The 17,739-nt window shown below is 57.5% G+C and overlaps 1 protein-coding gene across 1 annotated transcript; it reads right to left on the bottom strand.

Annotated features, from left to right (window-relative positions):
- Nucleotides 1-10,528: 10,528 nt before the first annotated feature.
- NEU4 (neuraminidase 4) lies at nucleotides 10,529-16,563 on the bottom strand. The gene is made up of 4 exons (XM_023642811.2): nucleotides 16,453-16,563; nucleotides 13,650-13,844; nucleotides 13,235-13,490; nucleotides 10,529-12,423 (listed from the first exon to the last, which is right to left on the bottom strand). The coding sequence occupies exons 2-4, from the start codon at nucleotides 13,839-13,841 to the stop codon at nucleotides 11,444-11,446; spliced, it is 1,428 nt and encodes a 475-aa protein (XP_023498579.2). The 5' UTR covers nucleotides 13,842-13,844; nucleotides 16,453-16,563; the 3' UTR covers nucleotides 10,529-11,443.
- Nucleotides 16,564-17,739: the final 1,176 nt, after the last annotated feature.

Genomic DNA, 17,739 nt, shown 5'->3' with positions numbered 1-17,739 from the left:
GCCAGGGCTGCGGGCGCTGGGCTGAAGATGGAGGAGGCAGCCAGCCTGGTCCTCAGCAGGCCTGGCCCTCCCCTCACTGTCCCAGAAACACACAGGCCCCAAGTCCTTCAACTCTCTGCCCCCCACGCTCACACCCACAGCCTCGGGGGCGCTAGATCCCTCTGACTTCTGGGGCCGTACAGCACCACTCCCGAGAGGCCCTTCCTCCCGGGCTCCATGCCCCAGGGTCCCACGGCACCTGCCCCCTGACCACTCAGCCCAGCACAGGGTGTCTCCTGAGTGGTTGTGCCTGTATCTGCCCTGTTCCACCCTCTACATGCCCCCATACCAGGGAGTCCCTCCCGGGCAGTGCTAGGGGGACAGGCCAGGCTGGTCAGTGGGCTGCACCACCCTGTGGGTGAGTAGGGGTCAGGGTGCCACAGACAGACTGCAGCATCTTTGGGGAAACACAGTCCCCTCCCATATGCAAAGGGGTGTTTGTTCTGTCCTCCAGGAGGGGATCCACCACCACCACAGTGTCCTTGGCCCTTGTCCCTAAGTACAGTGACAGACACCCCCAACCTTGCCCCTGCCAGTCAGCCCCGTCCAGACCTTCGGGCACCCCGACCAGCTCCCAGCCCTGCAACCTCCCATCATGTGCTCGCCGCCCTGGGGTCCTGTCCCCGGGTGGGGCAGGAGGCAGAATCACAACATCCAGGACACGCGAGGAAGCAGTTCACTGTGGAGACACCAAACACGGTCAGGCATTAACGGGAACACCGCCGGAACCTCTGCAGATGACGCGGTTTGCGTGCCTGGAAAACCCAGTAGGTTCTGTGGAAAAACTGCCACAGCAATAGGAAAATCTCGTCAAGTAGCAGATACAGAATTAACATTCAGAAATGAGTGGCTTTCATATATTCAAACAATAACCAGTCAGAAGAAAAAGTGAGAGAGAATATTCCGTCTGCAACAGCAACAGGGAAGATAAAACACTCAAGGCACGAATGTAGTGAGAACCGCGGGGACTCGACGGAGGAGAGCTGGGGTGCAGTGTGGGCTGAGCACACGGTGTCCTCGGTCAGGATGACACGGCACCCTCGAGACGTCAGCTCTTCCTGGGTTAACGTGTAAGTTTAACATGATCCCAATAAGAACCCACATTTCTGTAACTGTAAAGTTCATACGGAAAGACAAACCAGCAAGAAACAGCCAAGAAAACCATGAAAAGAAAGTGAAAGAAGACCAGCTTTATCAGATCTAAAACTAATCGTAATTAAAACAGAGGTGTTAGCTCACGAAAAGAAGGAACAGAGAGCTCCAGTCGACCGGGGAAGAGAGACTTTTTAACAAATGGCGTTGGGGCAGCATAGCGGCTCAGAAGAGAGACCAGGCCTACGCCATGAGCAACAGACGTAGGTGTACTCAAGAAACCCCACAAGATCCTGAAGAAAACGAGGGCAGATTCCTTCCCCCCAAAGGAATAGGAAACGTCACTGCTCAAAATCAGGGCGCGGTTACAGAGGAGACTGACACAGTCAGCTCTATGAACAGGAGAAAATGAGCAAAAATCATCAAAGCAAACCAGGGGGGTTGGGGGAAGCATTTGCAATACCACCCGAGAGGCTAAAGACAGAAAGAGCTAAAAATATGGGAAAAGGAAGGTCAAAGGTACAAGGGAGAAGTGAGCAGATGTGAGCAGACAGTTCAGGCACATGCACGCGCTAAATACACACGTATCCCTCACAAGGGAAAGGATGTTCTGTTTTACTCATAATAAGAAAAACGCAGGTTACAACAGCACCAGGCAACTGGCGAGACTGGGAGCTGGACGCCACCCGGCTGGAGGACGTGGGGAAGCGGGCCCCTCCTGCACTACGGGTGGAAATGCAAACTGGAGAAGTGGAGGTGATCTAGCAGTTAGGGAAGCGTTTTGCCCTTTGACCCATGAACCCCACCTGTGAAATACCTCCCAGGGGTGACTGGCAAAAACGTGAGCTGACAGAAGCACGTGGGGTTCACCATGCTGGGTCTTGGGGCTAAGCCGGCAGTTGGCAGCTGGAGCAGGAGGGGCCTGGCTCAGACACGGGGTGGACTTGGCTCCTTGGACAGACACCTGTGCGGTCAGCGTGGGGCGTGTGCAGAACGGATGGAGAGATCTCGCTGCCCCCAAAGGAAAGGAACCAGGCTGGGGCCCTGTCCAAAGACAAGGGAGCAATTTGAACATCGAAAATACCAAAAGTAAAAGTAAAAATCTAATGGATTACCACGCTTTGAGAATGTTTAAAAGAGCAAGAGTTCACATTGACACTTAAAAAAAAAAAAGACAAAAGAGCGAGCCGTGAGGAGGGAAGGAAGCGGTCGCCTGTCGAGCTGCCGGCCGTCCGAGCTGGCGGTGCAGGGCCACTCGCTGGTGGCAATGCGGCTCAGATAAGAAGTGAGAGGGACGCAGTCAGCACTTTGCATTCTGCCTTCCCGTAAGGCGGCCCCTGCAGCGGGCCGCCACTCATTTTTTCCATTCCCCTGCTCTGCCCCCATCGCATGTGTCACCAGCCCTAGCCTGAGCGTCTCACCCACTGCCACCCACACCCGCTCCAGCGGGTCCGTCCCTAGCATCTGAGCATCTCACGAAGCCGGTGTCAGGAGGGTCTGGGCGTGGCTGAGTCTCAGCCTGGGGCCTGGGCTTCCCGAATGAGGCCTGAGACCCGGGTGGGCAAGGAACCCAGAGCAGGATGTAGAATGGCTGCCCAGAAGCCTGGGGCCCACCAGTCTCCCCGTCCTGCCCCCTGAGCCCGTTCTTGCAACCGCTCTGGCCGGGACACACCCTCCTACCACCTGTGCCCTCAGTGGCCCGGTTTGCAGTGCTGGGAGCAGGGACTGGACACCTCGGCTTAAAAACCCAAGGTCCTGTGGGACAGTTAGGATGGGAGTCTGCGCCCAGCCAGGAAATCCAAGGTCAGGGCCTGTGAGTGGAGTAGGGGCTGAGGCCCAGGTCTCCCCCAGGAGAGAGAAATGGATCTCAAAGAGAGCCCACCCTGGGGTTACAGAGGCTGGGCTGGTGTTTGAGGCCTGGGGGGCTGAGGTGTGGGTCCTGCGGGAGAGCCTGGTGTGGGAGGCTCCCCACAGCCCTCGGCTCCCACTGTGTGGGGTGTCCTGGGCTCCCCACATGTCAGGGGTACCTCCCAGAGCCCCTCAAGCAGAGGGATGCACAGCCTCCCCTTTTCGTCTCTTCCCTCTGTTGTGTGATTTCCATCCCATTAGTTCTGCTCTTTATCATTCCCTGCCTTCAACTTTCTTTGGGCACAATTTGCTGTCCTTTTTCTAACGTCGTGAGCTCGATGATGTTGGCCTTCGGTCCATTTCCCGCTATCCCAGTGCCAGAGTCCCGCCCCGGCTGAGTCCAGGTTCCTGAGGGATGGACGGCGTCGGCACAATGAGGGGAAAATAAAGAGGACGTGAGACTTGGGTTGGTGTTAGCAAGTCCGACTTTACTGTGCACGTGTCATTTATATATTTTTCAGGATTAGTACAGAAATAGTTCTACAAATATTCTCAGAGAGATAAGGAAGTAAAAAAGAGCACAAGAATATTTATTAGCATTCTATTCTATAGAGCATAAGGTTAATGGTAGTCTTCTCCGCAATTAACTAGTGTTTGTTGTCTCTAAGCTAAAAGAGATAGGTACCTAGGCATCTGTTGTAATTCCTGGTAAAGTTACATCAAAGAGAGAAGGTCCAGGCCTCCAGACAGGACAGCAGTCTGTCTGGTTACATCCTGGTGGAGCCATCCCTGCCTCCCTCAATCATTTAGGCCATTAGTGTAGATGGTTAATGGGAAAAAAAGGTGACTCCAGGGTGTCTTATCCCCAGGGCTATCTGCATTCTCAGCGGGCAGTTAAACATCTTTACATTTTCGCGCCCGTTAGGGGGTGAAAGCATTCCTTTGTCTTTTAGATTGTAGAGCTAACAGTCCCTTAAGCACACTGCCGGAGAAAGTATCATATTGTTAGTAAAGTAAAGGGCTGAAAAGCTAAGCTAAACTATATATCTTCAAGAATGAAAAACAGAAATAAGTATAGACATAACCTTGCTAGAAAGCATGCATATAATTCAGAAAATATCAGGGGTGTCGGCCGGCCATTCTTCACCGAGGGGCATCCCTGCACCCCTCGGCCCTTCTACTCATCAATTATTTATTATTTATTGCTTTTAGGAGAAAACCTCTATAACATTTTAACAGAAAGCAGAAGGTCAAGAATAATATATAGATACTTCTTGATCATCCAATTAACCAGCAAACTTAGAAGGACGATGCATATATATATTTAGACAAAGAACTGGAGGGAGAAGGAAACATTAACCAGATGGAGGCCATAAACCTAATTCGACATCTTATCTGGGCAGGATTCCTTTCTGCTTGTCTCAAAAGGGACTGTGTGCTCCTCCATTAATTAACTGAAAAATATCTTGAAAGTTACCTGCAGGTGGTCACATTCTCTTACTATATCTAATTTTCCCGGGAGGTAGTGCCTCCCAAGTAGCCACCCAAAGGAGTGAAAACTAGAGGTTAAGAAAGGAAAAGGAATGAAGGGCAATTAGAAGCAGCACAGGTTTCAGAACTATGTGAGGGGCCGGCCGGTTATTCTTCACCAAGGGGCGACCCTGCACCCCTCGGCGTTAATCGGCTGGACCCTGTCAAACAGCCAATCAAATGATGTAGCCACGGCTCCCGGCATCCCAGCTTTAGCTTCATCCCGCTAGTTTTACGTAGTGTTCGTATAATTAATTTCAAAATCCTTCCTAATTTCCACTGTGGATTCTTCTTTGAAGCATGAGTTATCCGGAATTCTGTTTCTCAATTTTCAAACATATGAAGTTTTTTGATTATCTTCTGTTTTTGTTTCTAGCTCAATTTCACCACAATTTTCAATCCTTTGAGGTCTGTGAGGCTTGACTTTATGACCCAACATAATGTTGATGTTTATGTCTGAGTGCATGTGAAAGGACTGTACATTCCGCATTGTTTTGGGCGGTGTGCTTCATGTGCCAATATGGTCAAGCTTGTCCGGCACGTTGGCCAGATCTTGGGGGTCCCAGCTGATTTGGTTTTTGTCTGCCAGCTCCATCAGTTGCTGGGAGAGTTGCGTCTAAAACTTTCTCCTACAATTGTGGAGGATCTGTTTCCCCCCATAGATCTGTCCATTGTTGTCTCATATTTTGAGGCATAATATTAGACACAAATTTAAAATTTTTAGAATTTTCTGTTGAATCAATGTCTCCCTTTATTCCCTGTGGTGTTTTCTCCTGAAGATCTCTGCCTGACAGAAAGAAAGCTCCCCCAGCTTCCTACGAGTATATTTCATCACAGTCAATCGTCCCTCTCCTTAACTCTCAAGCTTCGGTGTGACTACGTCTCATACACTACAGCGTCAGTGGAATATAGTTGGGTTTTGACGGGGTTTGTTGTTGTTTTGGTTTGGTTTGGTTTTTGCCAACATGGCCATTTTTGTCTCTTAACTGAAACATTTGTCAACTTACATTAACGCAATTCCAACGTGTTGGGGTTTAAATCATCTGCCTTAATATTTACTTTCCATTTATCTTACGAATTCTACGTATATTTTCTCTCCTTTCTTGCCTTTTTGGAATTGATCATTTTCTATTTTTCTGTCTGTCCTCTCTACCAGTCTGTACAATTCTGTATTCTTCTAGCGCACACACTGGAGATGACACGTGTCCCCTTGGCTGGTATAAACTGGTACTTTTACCTTTTCTCAGACAACACGGGGACCTCAGAAGACTGTCGTCCCATTACCTCCCTCCCCACTCCGGTGCTTTCATTTGACGTGTTTCAAGTGCTTGTGTGGCTGAGACCCCACGAGATTTGGGGTTTTGTGCAGCAAACCTTCACTCAGATTGACCCCCTTTATTCCTGCCAGTGTCCACCTGACGCTCCACCCACAACCACCTTCTTTCCACTTAGTGTCCTTTCATATTTCCTTGAGCGTGAGTCTGCTGGTGACAAATTAGGTCATTTTTATTTATTTGAAAATGTCATTATTTTACCTTCATTCTTGAAGGATATGCTTCAGTGCATCTTGAAGAAATCGTTCCATTGTCTGGTTTCCATCGTTTTGGTCTTGAAGTCAACTTTAACCTAAATATTGCTTCTTTCAAGGTCATCCATTGCTCCGACCAATTTTAAGATTCCTCCCTATCTTTGGTTCCATTGGTCTTACTAAGATGTGGTTTTCCTTTTATTTTTTCTGCTTGGAGTTCATAGGTGACCTCAGGCATCCCGGTGCCCAAACTCCCCACACCCCGGTGTGGCTGCCACCCTCGGCTCTACCGAGGAGCGCTGTGGGGTCCCAGCACAGCCATGCAAACCATCTTGCTGTAAAAGCATCACTTGGCTCCAGCCCACCAACCTGGATGAGGGGAAGGGGCTCTAAGGAGTTCCGTGGCCACATAGCTTCGACGCTGAGGTTGGAGCCTCGGACTCTGACTGCACATCTCACGTTCATTCTCCGTCTTCATACGTGTCGGTTGAACCTCTCTGTTTAATGCGGGCATCCCGGAAGAGCTCCTGCCAGCCTCCCATAGGACCTGCTCTGTGTGGGCAGTCCTCCCTCCCTCCCATCTTCCAAACAATTCTTGATAAATGGCTCAGAGTCTGAAGACTAATGAAGACAACAACCCCACCTCATTCTGCATCTATTGACGATGTTGTCCTTGGTGCTGTCCTGAGCTGCTCACAACCCAAAGCCTAGGTTTTTCTTTTCTGTTACAAATGCTACCTGATAAGGACCCCGCCTCCCCCGGTATGGCAAGTTGCCATAGCGTGAGACCTAACAGAACTGTGTTTCCTGGAGAGGAGGAGGAAATTAGCAGACATGAAGGAGAAGGTTAAGGCCCCACTGTTGGTCCATGAAGCTCACACTCACCTTCTCTGTGAGTCTACACCCAGGACAAGTGCAATCAAAAGCTCACAGTCTTACAGGAGATGCTCAACAGGCCATCATTCACCCACCAAATTAGAAAAAAGTAAAAAGGTAGATAATGTGGAATGCTGCAAAAAAAAAAATTGCCTTCCCATATGTGACTAATAGGCTGTGAATTACTACTCCTTTTGAGAAAATAATCTGTTATGATCCGTTAAAATAAAAATTACAGAGCTCATCACTCGATCGCCCCACTTTTGGGAAGCCATCCTGCAGAAATCAAAGCTCAGTCTGTAAGGACAATGCTCCAAGATGTACACTGTGGCTGTTCGCAGTGGCCATAGTAACAATCCTAAGACCAGCACGGACCTGAATGTCCCTCAATAAGAAACTGTTGGATTGATCAGGGTCCGTCGATGCTGTAGGATGCATCAGGCAGTCACGCAGGAAGAATGAGTTAGGACGTGAGTCTCGAAAGACGCTCATGTTGTTCGTTGGGCTCCTTGGGAAACAGACCCCGGGACAGAGGTTTGCAGGCGGGAGGCCTTGGGAGCAAGGCCTGAGGGATGGAGGGAAGCAGCCAAGGGTCATTAGCAGACAGCACTGGGGGGATGAGCCCTGTCTGAAGGGCGACAGGGCCTGGCCAAGCCCCCTCTCACATGGGACAGCCAGCTGTGGAATCATGACAATGCAGCCGCTTTACTTTGGTAAAAGGGAGCTGTATCCATATGTATCTCCGCCCATATTCTGCTTCTGCGAGCATCAGCAAAGATGCGGGATGTTCTCACCTCAAGGGAGCAGAACGGATGGGTGAGCCTCAGGCTTCACGAGTTACAGACATGTTTGTGTCCATGGTGATTATTTAACCACACGGAGGGGAACATTTACGAGAATGGATGTGGGAACATCAAACAGATCACAAGCTGGTTTCTTGAGACCCAAACGGTGAGACCATCGGGAAGTCGCTGAGCCTCAATTTCCACAACTGGAAAATGGAAATAATATCCACCTCCCGGGGGCTGGGACTCTATTAAAGGAATAAAACATAGAAAGCGTGTAGCACTCGGGAAACCTATAAATGTTTGCACACACACACAAAAATGGAGCAGAAAATTAAAACAGATAGAGACACAGAGACAGAGGCAGAGAATGGGGGGAGAGAATAACTCCCAGCCAACTAAACACAAGAAAGAGAAAATCAGCAGATTGGAAGAAAAGTCAAGAGAAACCAACCAGAATGAAGCACAGACAGAGAGGATGCTGGAAGATGCACAGAAGAGAGCAAGAAGCATACAGTGAGGAGGCAGAGTTTGGGGACTCACGTTCCAGGAAGACAGGAAGAGGAATCAGGATGCTACAACTCCCAGTGCTGGCTCGGTGCTCTGGCCCGAGCGCAGCCTGATCCTGCCTGGGGACAGCCCGCGGGAGTGTGGCAGGGCCCAGGGAACCGTCCAGGGCTGATCTGGCCCATCAAGTTCCAAGTGGAGGAAGGAAGGAAGAGGCTGGGAGAGGGTAGGGCCACCTCAGAGGGGCCACAGGGGGCTCAGAGCAGCCCGGGGGTGAGGCAGCGGCTGGAGGAGGGGAGCTGGGGTGTCTGGTGTCAGAGGAGCAGCTCCTGTAGGGGGGAGGCTAGGGCACACCATGAGGATCTGTGACCCCAGAGCCTGGGCACTGCCCAAGGTCTCCCAGGACCAGGGAAGCCACGGGCAGAGGCCCCAGCAAAGTTGACCTCTGAAAGCCCGCAGCTGGGTCCAGGCCCAGAGAGTTGGGGCAGGGTGTCCCAGGCACGGCTGACCCCAACTCCTGCAAGCACCAGATGTCTGAGCCCCTCGAGGACCAACCAGAGCAGGTGCAAGTGGGGGTGGGGGAGGAGGGTTCCAGGAGGGGACCCAAGCTGCCCTGAGCCCAGGAACTCTTACTCCCTCCTTCCCTGCCTGCAGGGGTCATACCAGGGGAGACCCTGCCTGGGGCCCTCAGCAGCTGCCTGAGACCACAAGGAGTCAGGGGGGCCCCGGACCTCTCCCCAAAGAGTCCATGCCACTGGCATGGGCCTACCTGAGGAGGGCCAGCTCTGGACACTCCGTAGACCTGACCCCAAGCCTGCCCTGCAGGGGGTGCTCAGCTGAGGGATGTCCAGGGACCCTCTCCAGCCAGCAGGGAGCAGGGGGGCAAGGAGGAGCCCACCCAGAGATGTTGCTTGGGAGCAGGAGGCTGGCAATGTCCCTGCTGTGCCAGCCAGTACAGTGGGCCAGGACTTGAGCCCACGTCCATCTGACACCAGGCCTATCCCTTCTGGCCATGCCACACTTCCAGGCAATGACAGCCAGGAACCCCCCTGGGGACAATGCGCCTTGGGGACAGAGCCCACCCTCCCTCAGGTGGGAAAGCAGCGGTTTTGCTCAGGGACAACATCCAGGAGCTGCCTTGAGGTGCTTGTGGGTGGCCCAACAGATAGACGGACAGATGGCGAGTGGAGCAGGGTGTATCAGTTCCCAAAGTCCACAAACCGGGCGGCTTGAACACCAGGGGTTAATTCTCTCCCAGTTCTGGAGGCCGGAAGTCGGACATCACCATGTCATAGGGCCACACTCCCTCCCGAGCTCCAGGGGAGGGTCCTTCCCGCCTCTTCAGCTTCAGGGGCTCCAGGTGTCCCTTGGCTGTGGCCGCATCACTCCAGTCCCTGCCTCCGTCCCCACAGGGCCTTTTCTGTCTCTTATAAGGACTCTCTCATTGGACTTAGGACCCACCCACATTCAGGATGATCTCACCTCAACCCTTATCTTAATTACATCTGCAAAGACCTATTTCCAAATAAGTCACAATCAGGCTCTGGGTGGGGGTGAATTTGGGGGACATCGCTCACGCAGCGCAGGAGTGAGCGAGGGGACGCCGGCTGCACACACCTCTGCCTTCTGTACCTCTGGAAAGCTCCCCCACCCATCTCTGCTGGTTTCTCTGTTAGATTTGAAAACTGAAAAGCGGCCCGAGCTATTGCCCCAAGGCCCCAGGTAGGGGCTGTCCTGGCGGGGGCGGAGGCCACCGCGAGGTGGGTGGTCCCTGGGTGAACGCAGGCACACCCAAGGCTCTGAGGGACCCCAGATCTGGCTCCCCATCCCACCACTGCCTGGAACCCAGCAGTAACCCGCAAAAGGCTGCGAGCCCTGCAGAGGGCAGCTGAGAATGAAGGGGAGCACCCACAGTTCTTCCCTGCTCCCTTGGGGACTGGCCAGCCTGAGTTCCCTGGGGAGCTGTGGATCCTCGGTAGCTCAGAGGCCTCCTGGACGCCCCCACCCTTTGGGAAGGCAGTGTAAGGCGGTCATGCTCTCCCGAATCCAGCCTAAGGAGGTGACTGAAACCGGGGTCACCCAGGGACACCCCAAAGATGCTCATCAAGCATGACTCATAACTGGGAAGACTGACCAGCACCAGAAGGTCACCCAGCAGGGGTCTGGTGAAGAAACTACATCACGGCACGCTCGGGAGCCACTAAGCAGAGCTGACCGGGAGGGTGACAAAGAACTCGCTTGTGCTGAAATGCACTTGTATCTTTTTAAAAGAAGAAAAGAAGAAAAAGACGCCAGAGAAAAACATCAAAAGGATAATTGTAGCTGTGGTGGGGAGATTTTTATTTTTTCTTTAGTTTCCTACATTTCCCAAATTTTCTACAAGGAGTATATCTTATTTTTATAACCAGAAATGAAGACTTTAAAAAGGAGAAGAAATAAAAAGATGCTTCCGTGTGGGCTGGTCATGGGAGGCGACTCCAGCTCTGCCCAGTGGGGGAGGGGCAGCCGCTTTGACACCTGCCGGAGGCGCAGAGCGGGCAGGGCAGCCATCAGCACAGCCCACACGGATCCGGGGGCTGCCAGAGAGAGGGGATCCGCTGCCCCTGTCCTTATTCTGCCCCCAGCCACTGGGGAGTGTGGCTAAGGGGGGGGGCAGACCCCACAATGAAACTGGGGGGGGGGGGGGGCGGGGATGGTCAGAGCAGTGGGCTAGGGCACCGAGTACCCTCTCCCGGGCTTCAACATGGAAAGAACTTAAGAGAAACATCCCTGGACATAAATGCACCACCCCCTGATTTCTCATTCATAAGCCAGAAAGCGGTCCGCCGAGCAAGATTAAAGAGAAAAACACTACGGAAGATGAAGCACCTCATGCTAATCTGGGGGTCCTGGTGCCCCACAAGGAGAGCTGCCTATGTCACCCGGCTCAGCTGCACCTCCACGGCCCACCTCCTGCCCCCACGGGGCTCAGAGTCCACCTCCCTCAGACTTCGGCTGCGCCAGCCCGGCTTGTTTGAAACTATTAGAACCGAACTTTTGTCTAATTCGACAGGGTCCTTCACAAAGACTCACTGTCGTCCCCACGACTCTTCAGGGAGCAGCCAAAGAGCAAAGGCGCCTCTCGAAGCCAGTGCCCCAGAGCTCTGTTCAGGCCGGGGATCATGCTACATCCCCCTCCACCGCCCCCACCTCCCCGGCCCCTGACAGCGCCCGCGGCCTAGGCCTGCCCGAGGGCCCTTCAGGAGGGCCGGCAGTACCCCCGAGGTTTGCCCCCAGGGCTGGGCGGCTCGGGGATGGCCAGCACGTTCTCCAGGACCTCGGGCAGGGAGAACATGCAGAAGGAGATCTCCTCATAGGAGACCCTGGCCCCACTTTCATACAGACAGGCGAAGGCCGGGGCTCCCTGGGGGGTGGGCCCAATGGACGCCAGGTCAGAGTAGCCACTGGGGCCCTCATAGATCACCCAAGGCTCCGTCCAGCTGTGGGGGTCCAGGGGGGACCGGCTCAGGCGGATGCCCATATGGAGCCGAGCCCTGCGCCCCACCGGGTGGGAGTACAGCAGCCATGTGGGGCTCTGAGACAAAGTGGCAGGGGGCCCAGGGAGCTTCAAGGCCCCCCTGTTCCCACTGAGCCCAGGCCCTGGGCCAGGCTCCCCAGGGCTGTCCCCACATCCCTCTGTCCCACCCAGTCCCTCGCCCCCTGGGGTGTCTCCAGCGCCCTCCTCTAGGAGTTCCTGGACTCCAGGACTGAGGCGTGGAGGGTGGGGGGGGTTCCTGGCACCCACTGACCATCCCTCATCCCAGGGCTGGCTAAAGGGCGGGGCCGGGAAGCCCACAATGCTGCCCTGGCAGCCCCGGGCGGTCTCAGCCAGGGTGGGCACCAGCTCCCCGGGCAGGAAGGAGGTGCCCTCATCTGTACTGAGCGCCTGCACACGGCTGCCCAGGGGGCTCCGGGCATTACAGTAGAGGATGCCACTGGCCTGCTCCCCGTCTACCACAGCCAACTGGCACTCGCCCGAGCGCAGGTTGGGCACGACGCCTCCGTGGTGCCAGGTGCGGCCATGGTCATCGCTGTAGAAGGCAAAGGAGTGGGGGCTGGTCCTGCAGATCTTGCCAAAGCACTCTCGCCGGTCCACACGGTAGGTGTAGGCCGGCACCAGCAGGCGGCCTGAGCGCAGCTGGATGCCATGTCCCGGGCCAACAGCGAAGGTGGCCCAGTCTGCGGAGAGGAGGGGCTGCTGGTTACCCCAGGAGGGAGACAGCCACAGCCACAGCCAGGGCCGGGCAGCGCCACCCTGGGGGGTGGGCAGGATGGATGGCAGGCCAGTGTCTGGGAGTAGGACAGCTCGTGAGCAAGCCACTGGCTGACATGCCTCCACCCTCCACTCCTCCCAGGCTAAACTAGCCTCTCTCAGCAAGAGGGGGAAGCCCAGGCAGGCCACTTGGCCAGGTCCTCAGCATGTGAGCCCATGGACAGTCCCCAAACACAGGCGGACAGCCACCGACAGTGCCCAGTGTGAGCGATGCCCAGACAGAGGGGCAGCCAGGGTGGAGGGGGTGTGAGGACCTTCAGGGTGGGCTCCACACGAGCAGATAGCTCTTTTCACCATTCTGTATGTCCTGTCCAGGTCTCAGAGTCTGCGGCTAGCCAGGGTGGGGGTGACCCCTGAGGGCAATGGGTGACCCGGCCACCAGGGAGACGGCAGCGGAGTGGAGAGAAAGCTTTGGGGTCAGACCACCTGGCTACCCCCCCCCCCCCCCGCTCAAGCGCGGTGAGAAGGAGGAGAAGAAAGTGGTAAAGGAGGCCAGCGAGGCCTCGGGGTTTGGAGGCCGAGAGACCTCAGCGCTCAGAGACAAGCTCAGGAAGATGAAAGAGCTCCTGCTCCTGCCTGTGGGCGGGGCTGAAGGTTCCGGGACCCGCAGCCGCAAAGGTGTCGGTGAACCTTAGGCTGCAGGCGTGGCCCGGAGATCCCCCCAGCCAGACCCCTCCTCACAGTGCGGACCCCCGCCACCCGCGTACGCCGGCCTACCCTGCTCGGCGCCGCCCACCGCCTCCGCCGTGAGGTCCCGCGCGCCGCCCCAGCTGCGCCCCGCGTCCCGGCTGGTCACGCAGCAGAGGCGCGCGGCGTTGGTGCCCGCGGCGATCTGCGCGGCCTCGGAGGTGCGGCCGCGCACGGCGATGAAGAAAAGGAAGACAGTGGCCGTGCGCGCGTCATGCACCGGGCACGGGTTCATGGAGCGGTGCTCCTCCAGGGCCGCCGTCCCCAGCACGCGCGCGGCGTCCCACTGCCCGAAGGGGGGAGGGAACGGCCTCAGTTTACCCGCCCTCCCCGCCCTCCTTGCGGCGCCCCACTGCCCAGAGGGAGGGGAGAGGAGGGGAGGGCGGGGGCGGCCTCAGTTTACCCTTCCGCAGGGTCCGCCCGGCACCCCCGCGGCGCCGCTCACCCGCACGGAGCCCCCGGCCAGCCGGCCAGTCCTCTGCACCAGGCGGTGGGCGTGCGCGTCGTCGGGGCTGAGCCGCTGCTCCGCGAAGGCCAGCAGGATGGGCCCGGGGGGCACGGACAGCAGCGCGGGCACACGGTACGTCAGGCCGGTCCTCTCTCTCTGGAAGAGCACGGTCCGCGCCGGCACCCCCATGCTCTGCGGGCCGCAGGGCCAGCGGTCAGCAGGTCAGCGGGCCCGGGGAGTCCGTGCCCTCCAGCCCCGCGCTCCCCCAGCCCCTCCTGTGCGTGGACATCAGGACGCCCCCGGCGCCCTGTGCCCACCTCGGAGACCGCCCTCACCCTGCCCTCCCCCCAGGCCCCGGCTGCGGCTCCCCACACGTCTCCCTCCCCCACAGCTCCGGTCCGCGCTGGGGGCAAGGTTTGAACTTGAACAGCAGAGGTGCCCCGAGCCCGACCCACAGCCACAGAAGGAGGATGCTTGCCGTTGGGTCTGAGCCCTCAGCAGCTGGGCGCCACGGGAGAGAAGCCAGTCTTCGGGGGAGGGTGTGACCGGCGGCGAGGAGGCCGATGGGCTTTCTGGAGGGGGCCTGGGCAGACAACATTCCAGACACCAGGGGAATCCCGGTGGGAGGGAGCATCCATGGGTCAGCAAGGATAAAGGTGGCCCTTGCACGCATCCTGGCCTCCTCTCCCACAGCCCCAGCCCCGGCTGCTCCTGCCCCTGGGCCCCAGGAAGCACCCTCCCTAAACCTGGGCTGGGCCCCCTCTGGGACAGGCCAGGGCTCCTGCGGGGTGAGGCGTTTGTGATCGGACCCCTGCTTGCTATAGCTCATCCCCTCCCATGTCCTCACTCATCCCCTCCACCTTCAGGGCCCGGAGTGTGGCCTGGAACAGCCCTTCTGGGGACAGCCCTACTCCCAGAAGTATCCTCCTGAGAGAGGCTAGTAAGAGCCCGGCCTGGGGGCGGGGGTGCTTTTGGAGGACACCTGGGGTATGTAATCCAGAGGACCCTGTGCTCCCCCAGACCTGCCCAGGGGGCGTCTTCCTCTGATTTGCAGAGGACAAAGCTGGGCTGGCCTGGCCCCCAGGGAGGGAATGAGCGAGTATGCTCAGCCCAGCACTGCAGTGGTCCGGGGGCTGTAGACAGGAAAAGGAGGTGGTGCACATGCAGGACTTGGAGCAGCCAGGGCCCAGGGGCCAGGCAGGCGGAAGTAATAGAACACAGCACTGAGGGAGGGAGGGAGAGACAGCAAGACGCCCAGCGGCCGTCAGGTGTCACGCTGAGCATAGCACACGTGGTGCACATCTGAGGACACAGTCGGGGCGGAGGGCGGGCTGAACACACACCTAAACCAGAGTGGCCTCACTGAGGTGCTGGGGAGGGTGTGTGGCTCAGCCTCACGGCTGAGGTCCCAGAACAGACACCTCTGCCACGTTCCCCCTGCGCCCAGGACCACCAGCTCCTGCAAGGCGCTCTCTGTCGGGCAGCATGCCAGCCCCGCCCCACCACCCACTGCGCCCAGCAGACCCCCTGCCTAACCCTGGTCCACCCCCAAACTGCCGCCTCTGGGCTTTGAGAGCAGCTCCCTGTGCCCTGGAAGCCCCTGCCCCCCACCCCGTCTGCATCAAAGGGCAGCTGTGCCCAAGCAGGAAGCAGGTGCGGATGCCACGTGTCCCTCCAGGCTGAATGGACACAAGCGGGACATTCTCTCCATTTGGCTCACTCCCCAGGGCCTGGGACCACCGGGAGCTGGTGTCAGCAGGAGCAGGTGGCCCAGGCCCACTCTGGGCCTGGGGACACAGCAGGAGTCATGGAGGCTCCAGAAACCAGCTGGTCACTCTGCTCACTGCACAGAGCGGGACAAGGCTGCCAGGAACTCAGAGTACCCACACGCGGGCTGGGCCCAGGTTTCTACAGAGCCTCCCCTCCCATGGAGGCCCCTCAATCCACGAGGAGGAACAGGGCCTCCCGGGCGGCCAGTGCTGCCCAATGTGGCCAATTCAGGAGGTTCTGGGGGTTTGGCTTGACCAGGTGGCTGTGTCCCAATGTTAACAGGAGCCAGCATCTGTAAGCCTCAGAGCCCATCCACCCGCCCCAGCGGGGCCCTCCTTAAAGATGTTGAATCACAGAAGGGGAAACTGAGGCCCAGCGAGGCGTTGGGACCTCCAAGAGAACCTGGTCCCTGGCCCTGGACCCCAAGCAAGTTGCTGGGGGTCATTCTGCCTGGGCAGAGGCTTGGCCCAGACATCCTGCCTGGAGCACTCAGTCAGCCCAGTCGGCCACCCCACGCTCTCCCTGGTCAGCACATCTTTTGTCCTTCGGACCCGTTGGTGCTGAGCGGGCGCAGCCTGCTGCAGGGCAGTAACATGCATGCACGTGAAGAGCAGAGGCCCTTTGCAACAAGTCAGGCACAGCAGCCCCCCGGCTCTGTCACTTCAGGGTGGGTCTCCAGTCTAACCCAACTGTCCTACGCCCTGTCCTGGGCAAGGACTCAGTTACATAACCTTCTGTCTGGCGGGGTGTCACCTACTGGCCCATCTGATTTTGCGGGCTGGGGCTGAGTCCCCAGCTTTGGGCCCCAACACCCAGTCTGCATCCATCCCATCCTCTAAATCTACCCCCGGGGCCCTGCAGGGTTGCACCCACCACTCAGGCCAGGAAATTGTCCCATGGAGGGGATCCATATGGAAGCACTGGCTGGAGGACTCCCGGGGTCCGTGCACCCACCCCCCTCAGCCTAAAGACGGGAGCCAGGTCCAGACCCCCAAGGGCCAGGGTACAGGTGAGCAGGGAGGGGACTCACCGGGCACTTCGGGGAGGCCGCAGAGCTGGCTGTGGGGCGGCTGCAGGAGGGAGCGCCTGCCTCTCTGACCCAGTGAATGGGACAGAGACAAGGGCCCACTCTGTGGGAGGAGCTGGGAGCTGGCATCGTGCCAGGGCCGCGTCAGGGCCCAGGACCCTCCCGCCAGCCTCGGCTTCAGTGCAGGAGAGCAGTCGCAAGGGGTGCAGATGAACATGGTGGTAGGCGGCAGCATCAGGACAGGCCGCACACGGCTTCTCTCTGCTGGTCCACTCGCTCTACCCTGGGGTGCTTGGGACCTGGGGCTCACTCCTCAACAAGGCTGTGCTGGGGGCGGGCTGCTGCTAGGTGCCAAAGCTGACCTTCACGGGGGACACCGATGTCACTGCCCCAGGCCTCCTCCAGAGTCACCTCCCATGAGAACCTACGTGAGTGCTCAGACTCGCCAGGATGCTCCGAGACCCTTTATGCCTCTGCGTGGGTGCCTGCCTGCCCCTCCCTCAGCCTCCAGGATCCCGGCCCCTTTGGACCTCACTGGGCTCCAGTCCCATGTTTGTGCTCGGGAGCCCGGCTCAGAGAGGGTGGGCCAGCACCCCACCCCCGCCTCCCACCAGCTGCCTCCCCAGGGCTCCTGCCAGGTGGCCCCATTCACCTTCACTCACTCCCCTCCTGCTGTCTCTGAGGGGTGACCACTGCCCAGGCCGGTCCTCTGGGGAGGCTACAGCATCCCGGTGCTGTCAGTAACAAGGGCTCTCCAGGGGGCCCACCTCCTCAGGGGCTCCCTGGGCCCCTCCCTCCCATGTTACGGGACATCAGAGAGAGAAACAGGCTATGGGAAAATTAAGACATCATATGACATTTATGCATCCTGCTGTATCCATTCAGGGCCCCGGGGCCAGAGAGGACTTACTGGGAGAAGCTGAGGACGGGGTAGGAGGAGCCACAATGCAGAGAGGAGAGGGGTGGGGCCCAGTTCCGCAACTGCACCTGCAGGGTCATCCCCCCATGTGACTCCTGACCACTCGCACACCCAGCAGAGAGCAGCCCCAGGAGGGGCCAGCGGGGCATGCAGCACTTAATCTACTGAGGTGGCTCTGGTGGTACACAGCACTTCTGCCCACCCCTGGGACAGCCCAGACGCCCCCAGCCGGCAGCCTGTGCCCAGATAAAAGCCCAGGGGTCTGTCTTGAACAAAAGGAGAAGTCGGGTGCCCCGGAACAGTTACCTCAATCTCTCCGCCTTGCGGGAGCCCCACTCAAACCCATCTCCCTCCCGGATCCCCCAAGTGGG

Source organism: Equus caballus, chromosome 6, assembly GCF_041296265.1.
Source record: "Equus caballus isolate H_3958 breed thoroughbred chromosome 6, TB-T2T, whole genome shotgun sequence".
In the NCBI taxonomy this organism is placed as follows: Eukaryota; Metazoa; Chordata; class Mammalia; order Perissodactyla; family Equidae; genus Equus; species Equus caballus.
This window is presented reverse-complemented; position numbering and strand designations above follow the sequence as displayed.

Bases quoted from the DNA above. Each gene is read 5' to 3' on its own strand.
- NEU4 (XM_023642811.2), bottom strand. From the start codon at position 13,841: ATGGGGGTGCCGGCGCGGACCGTGCTCTTCCAGAGAGAGAGGACCGGC. The intron at 13,491-13,649 runs GTGAGCGGCGCC...CCCTTCGGGCAG, and splicing joins TGGCCGGGGGCTCCGTGCGG to TGGGACGCCGCGCGCGTGCT. The intron at 12,424-13,234 runs GTAGGCCGGCGT...TCCTCTCCGCAG, and splicing joins GGTGGGCGGCGCCGAGCAGG to ACTGGGCCACCTTCGCTGTT.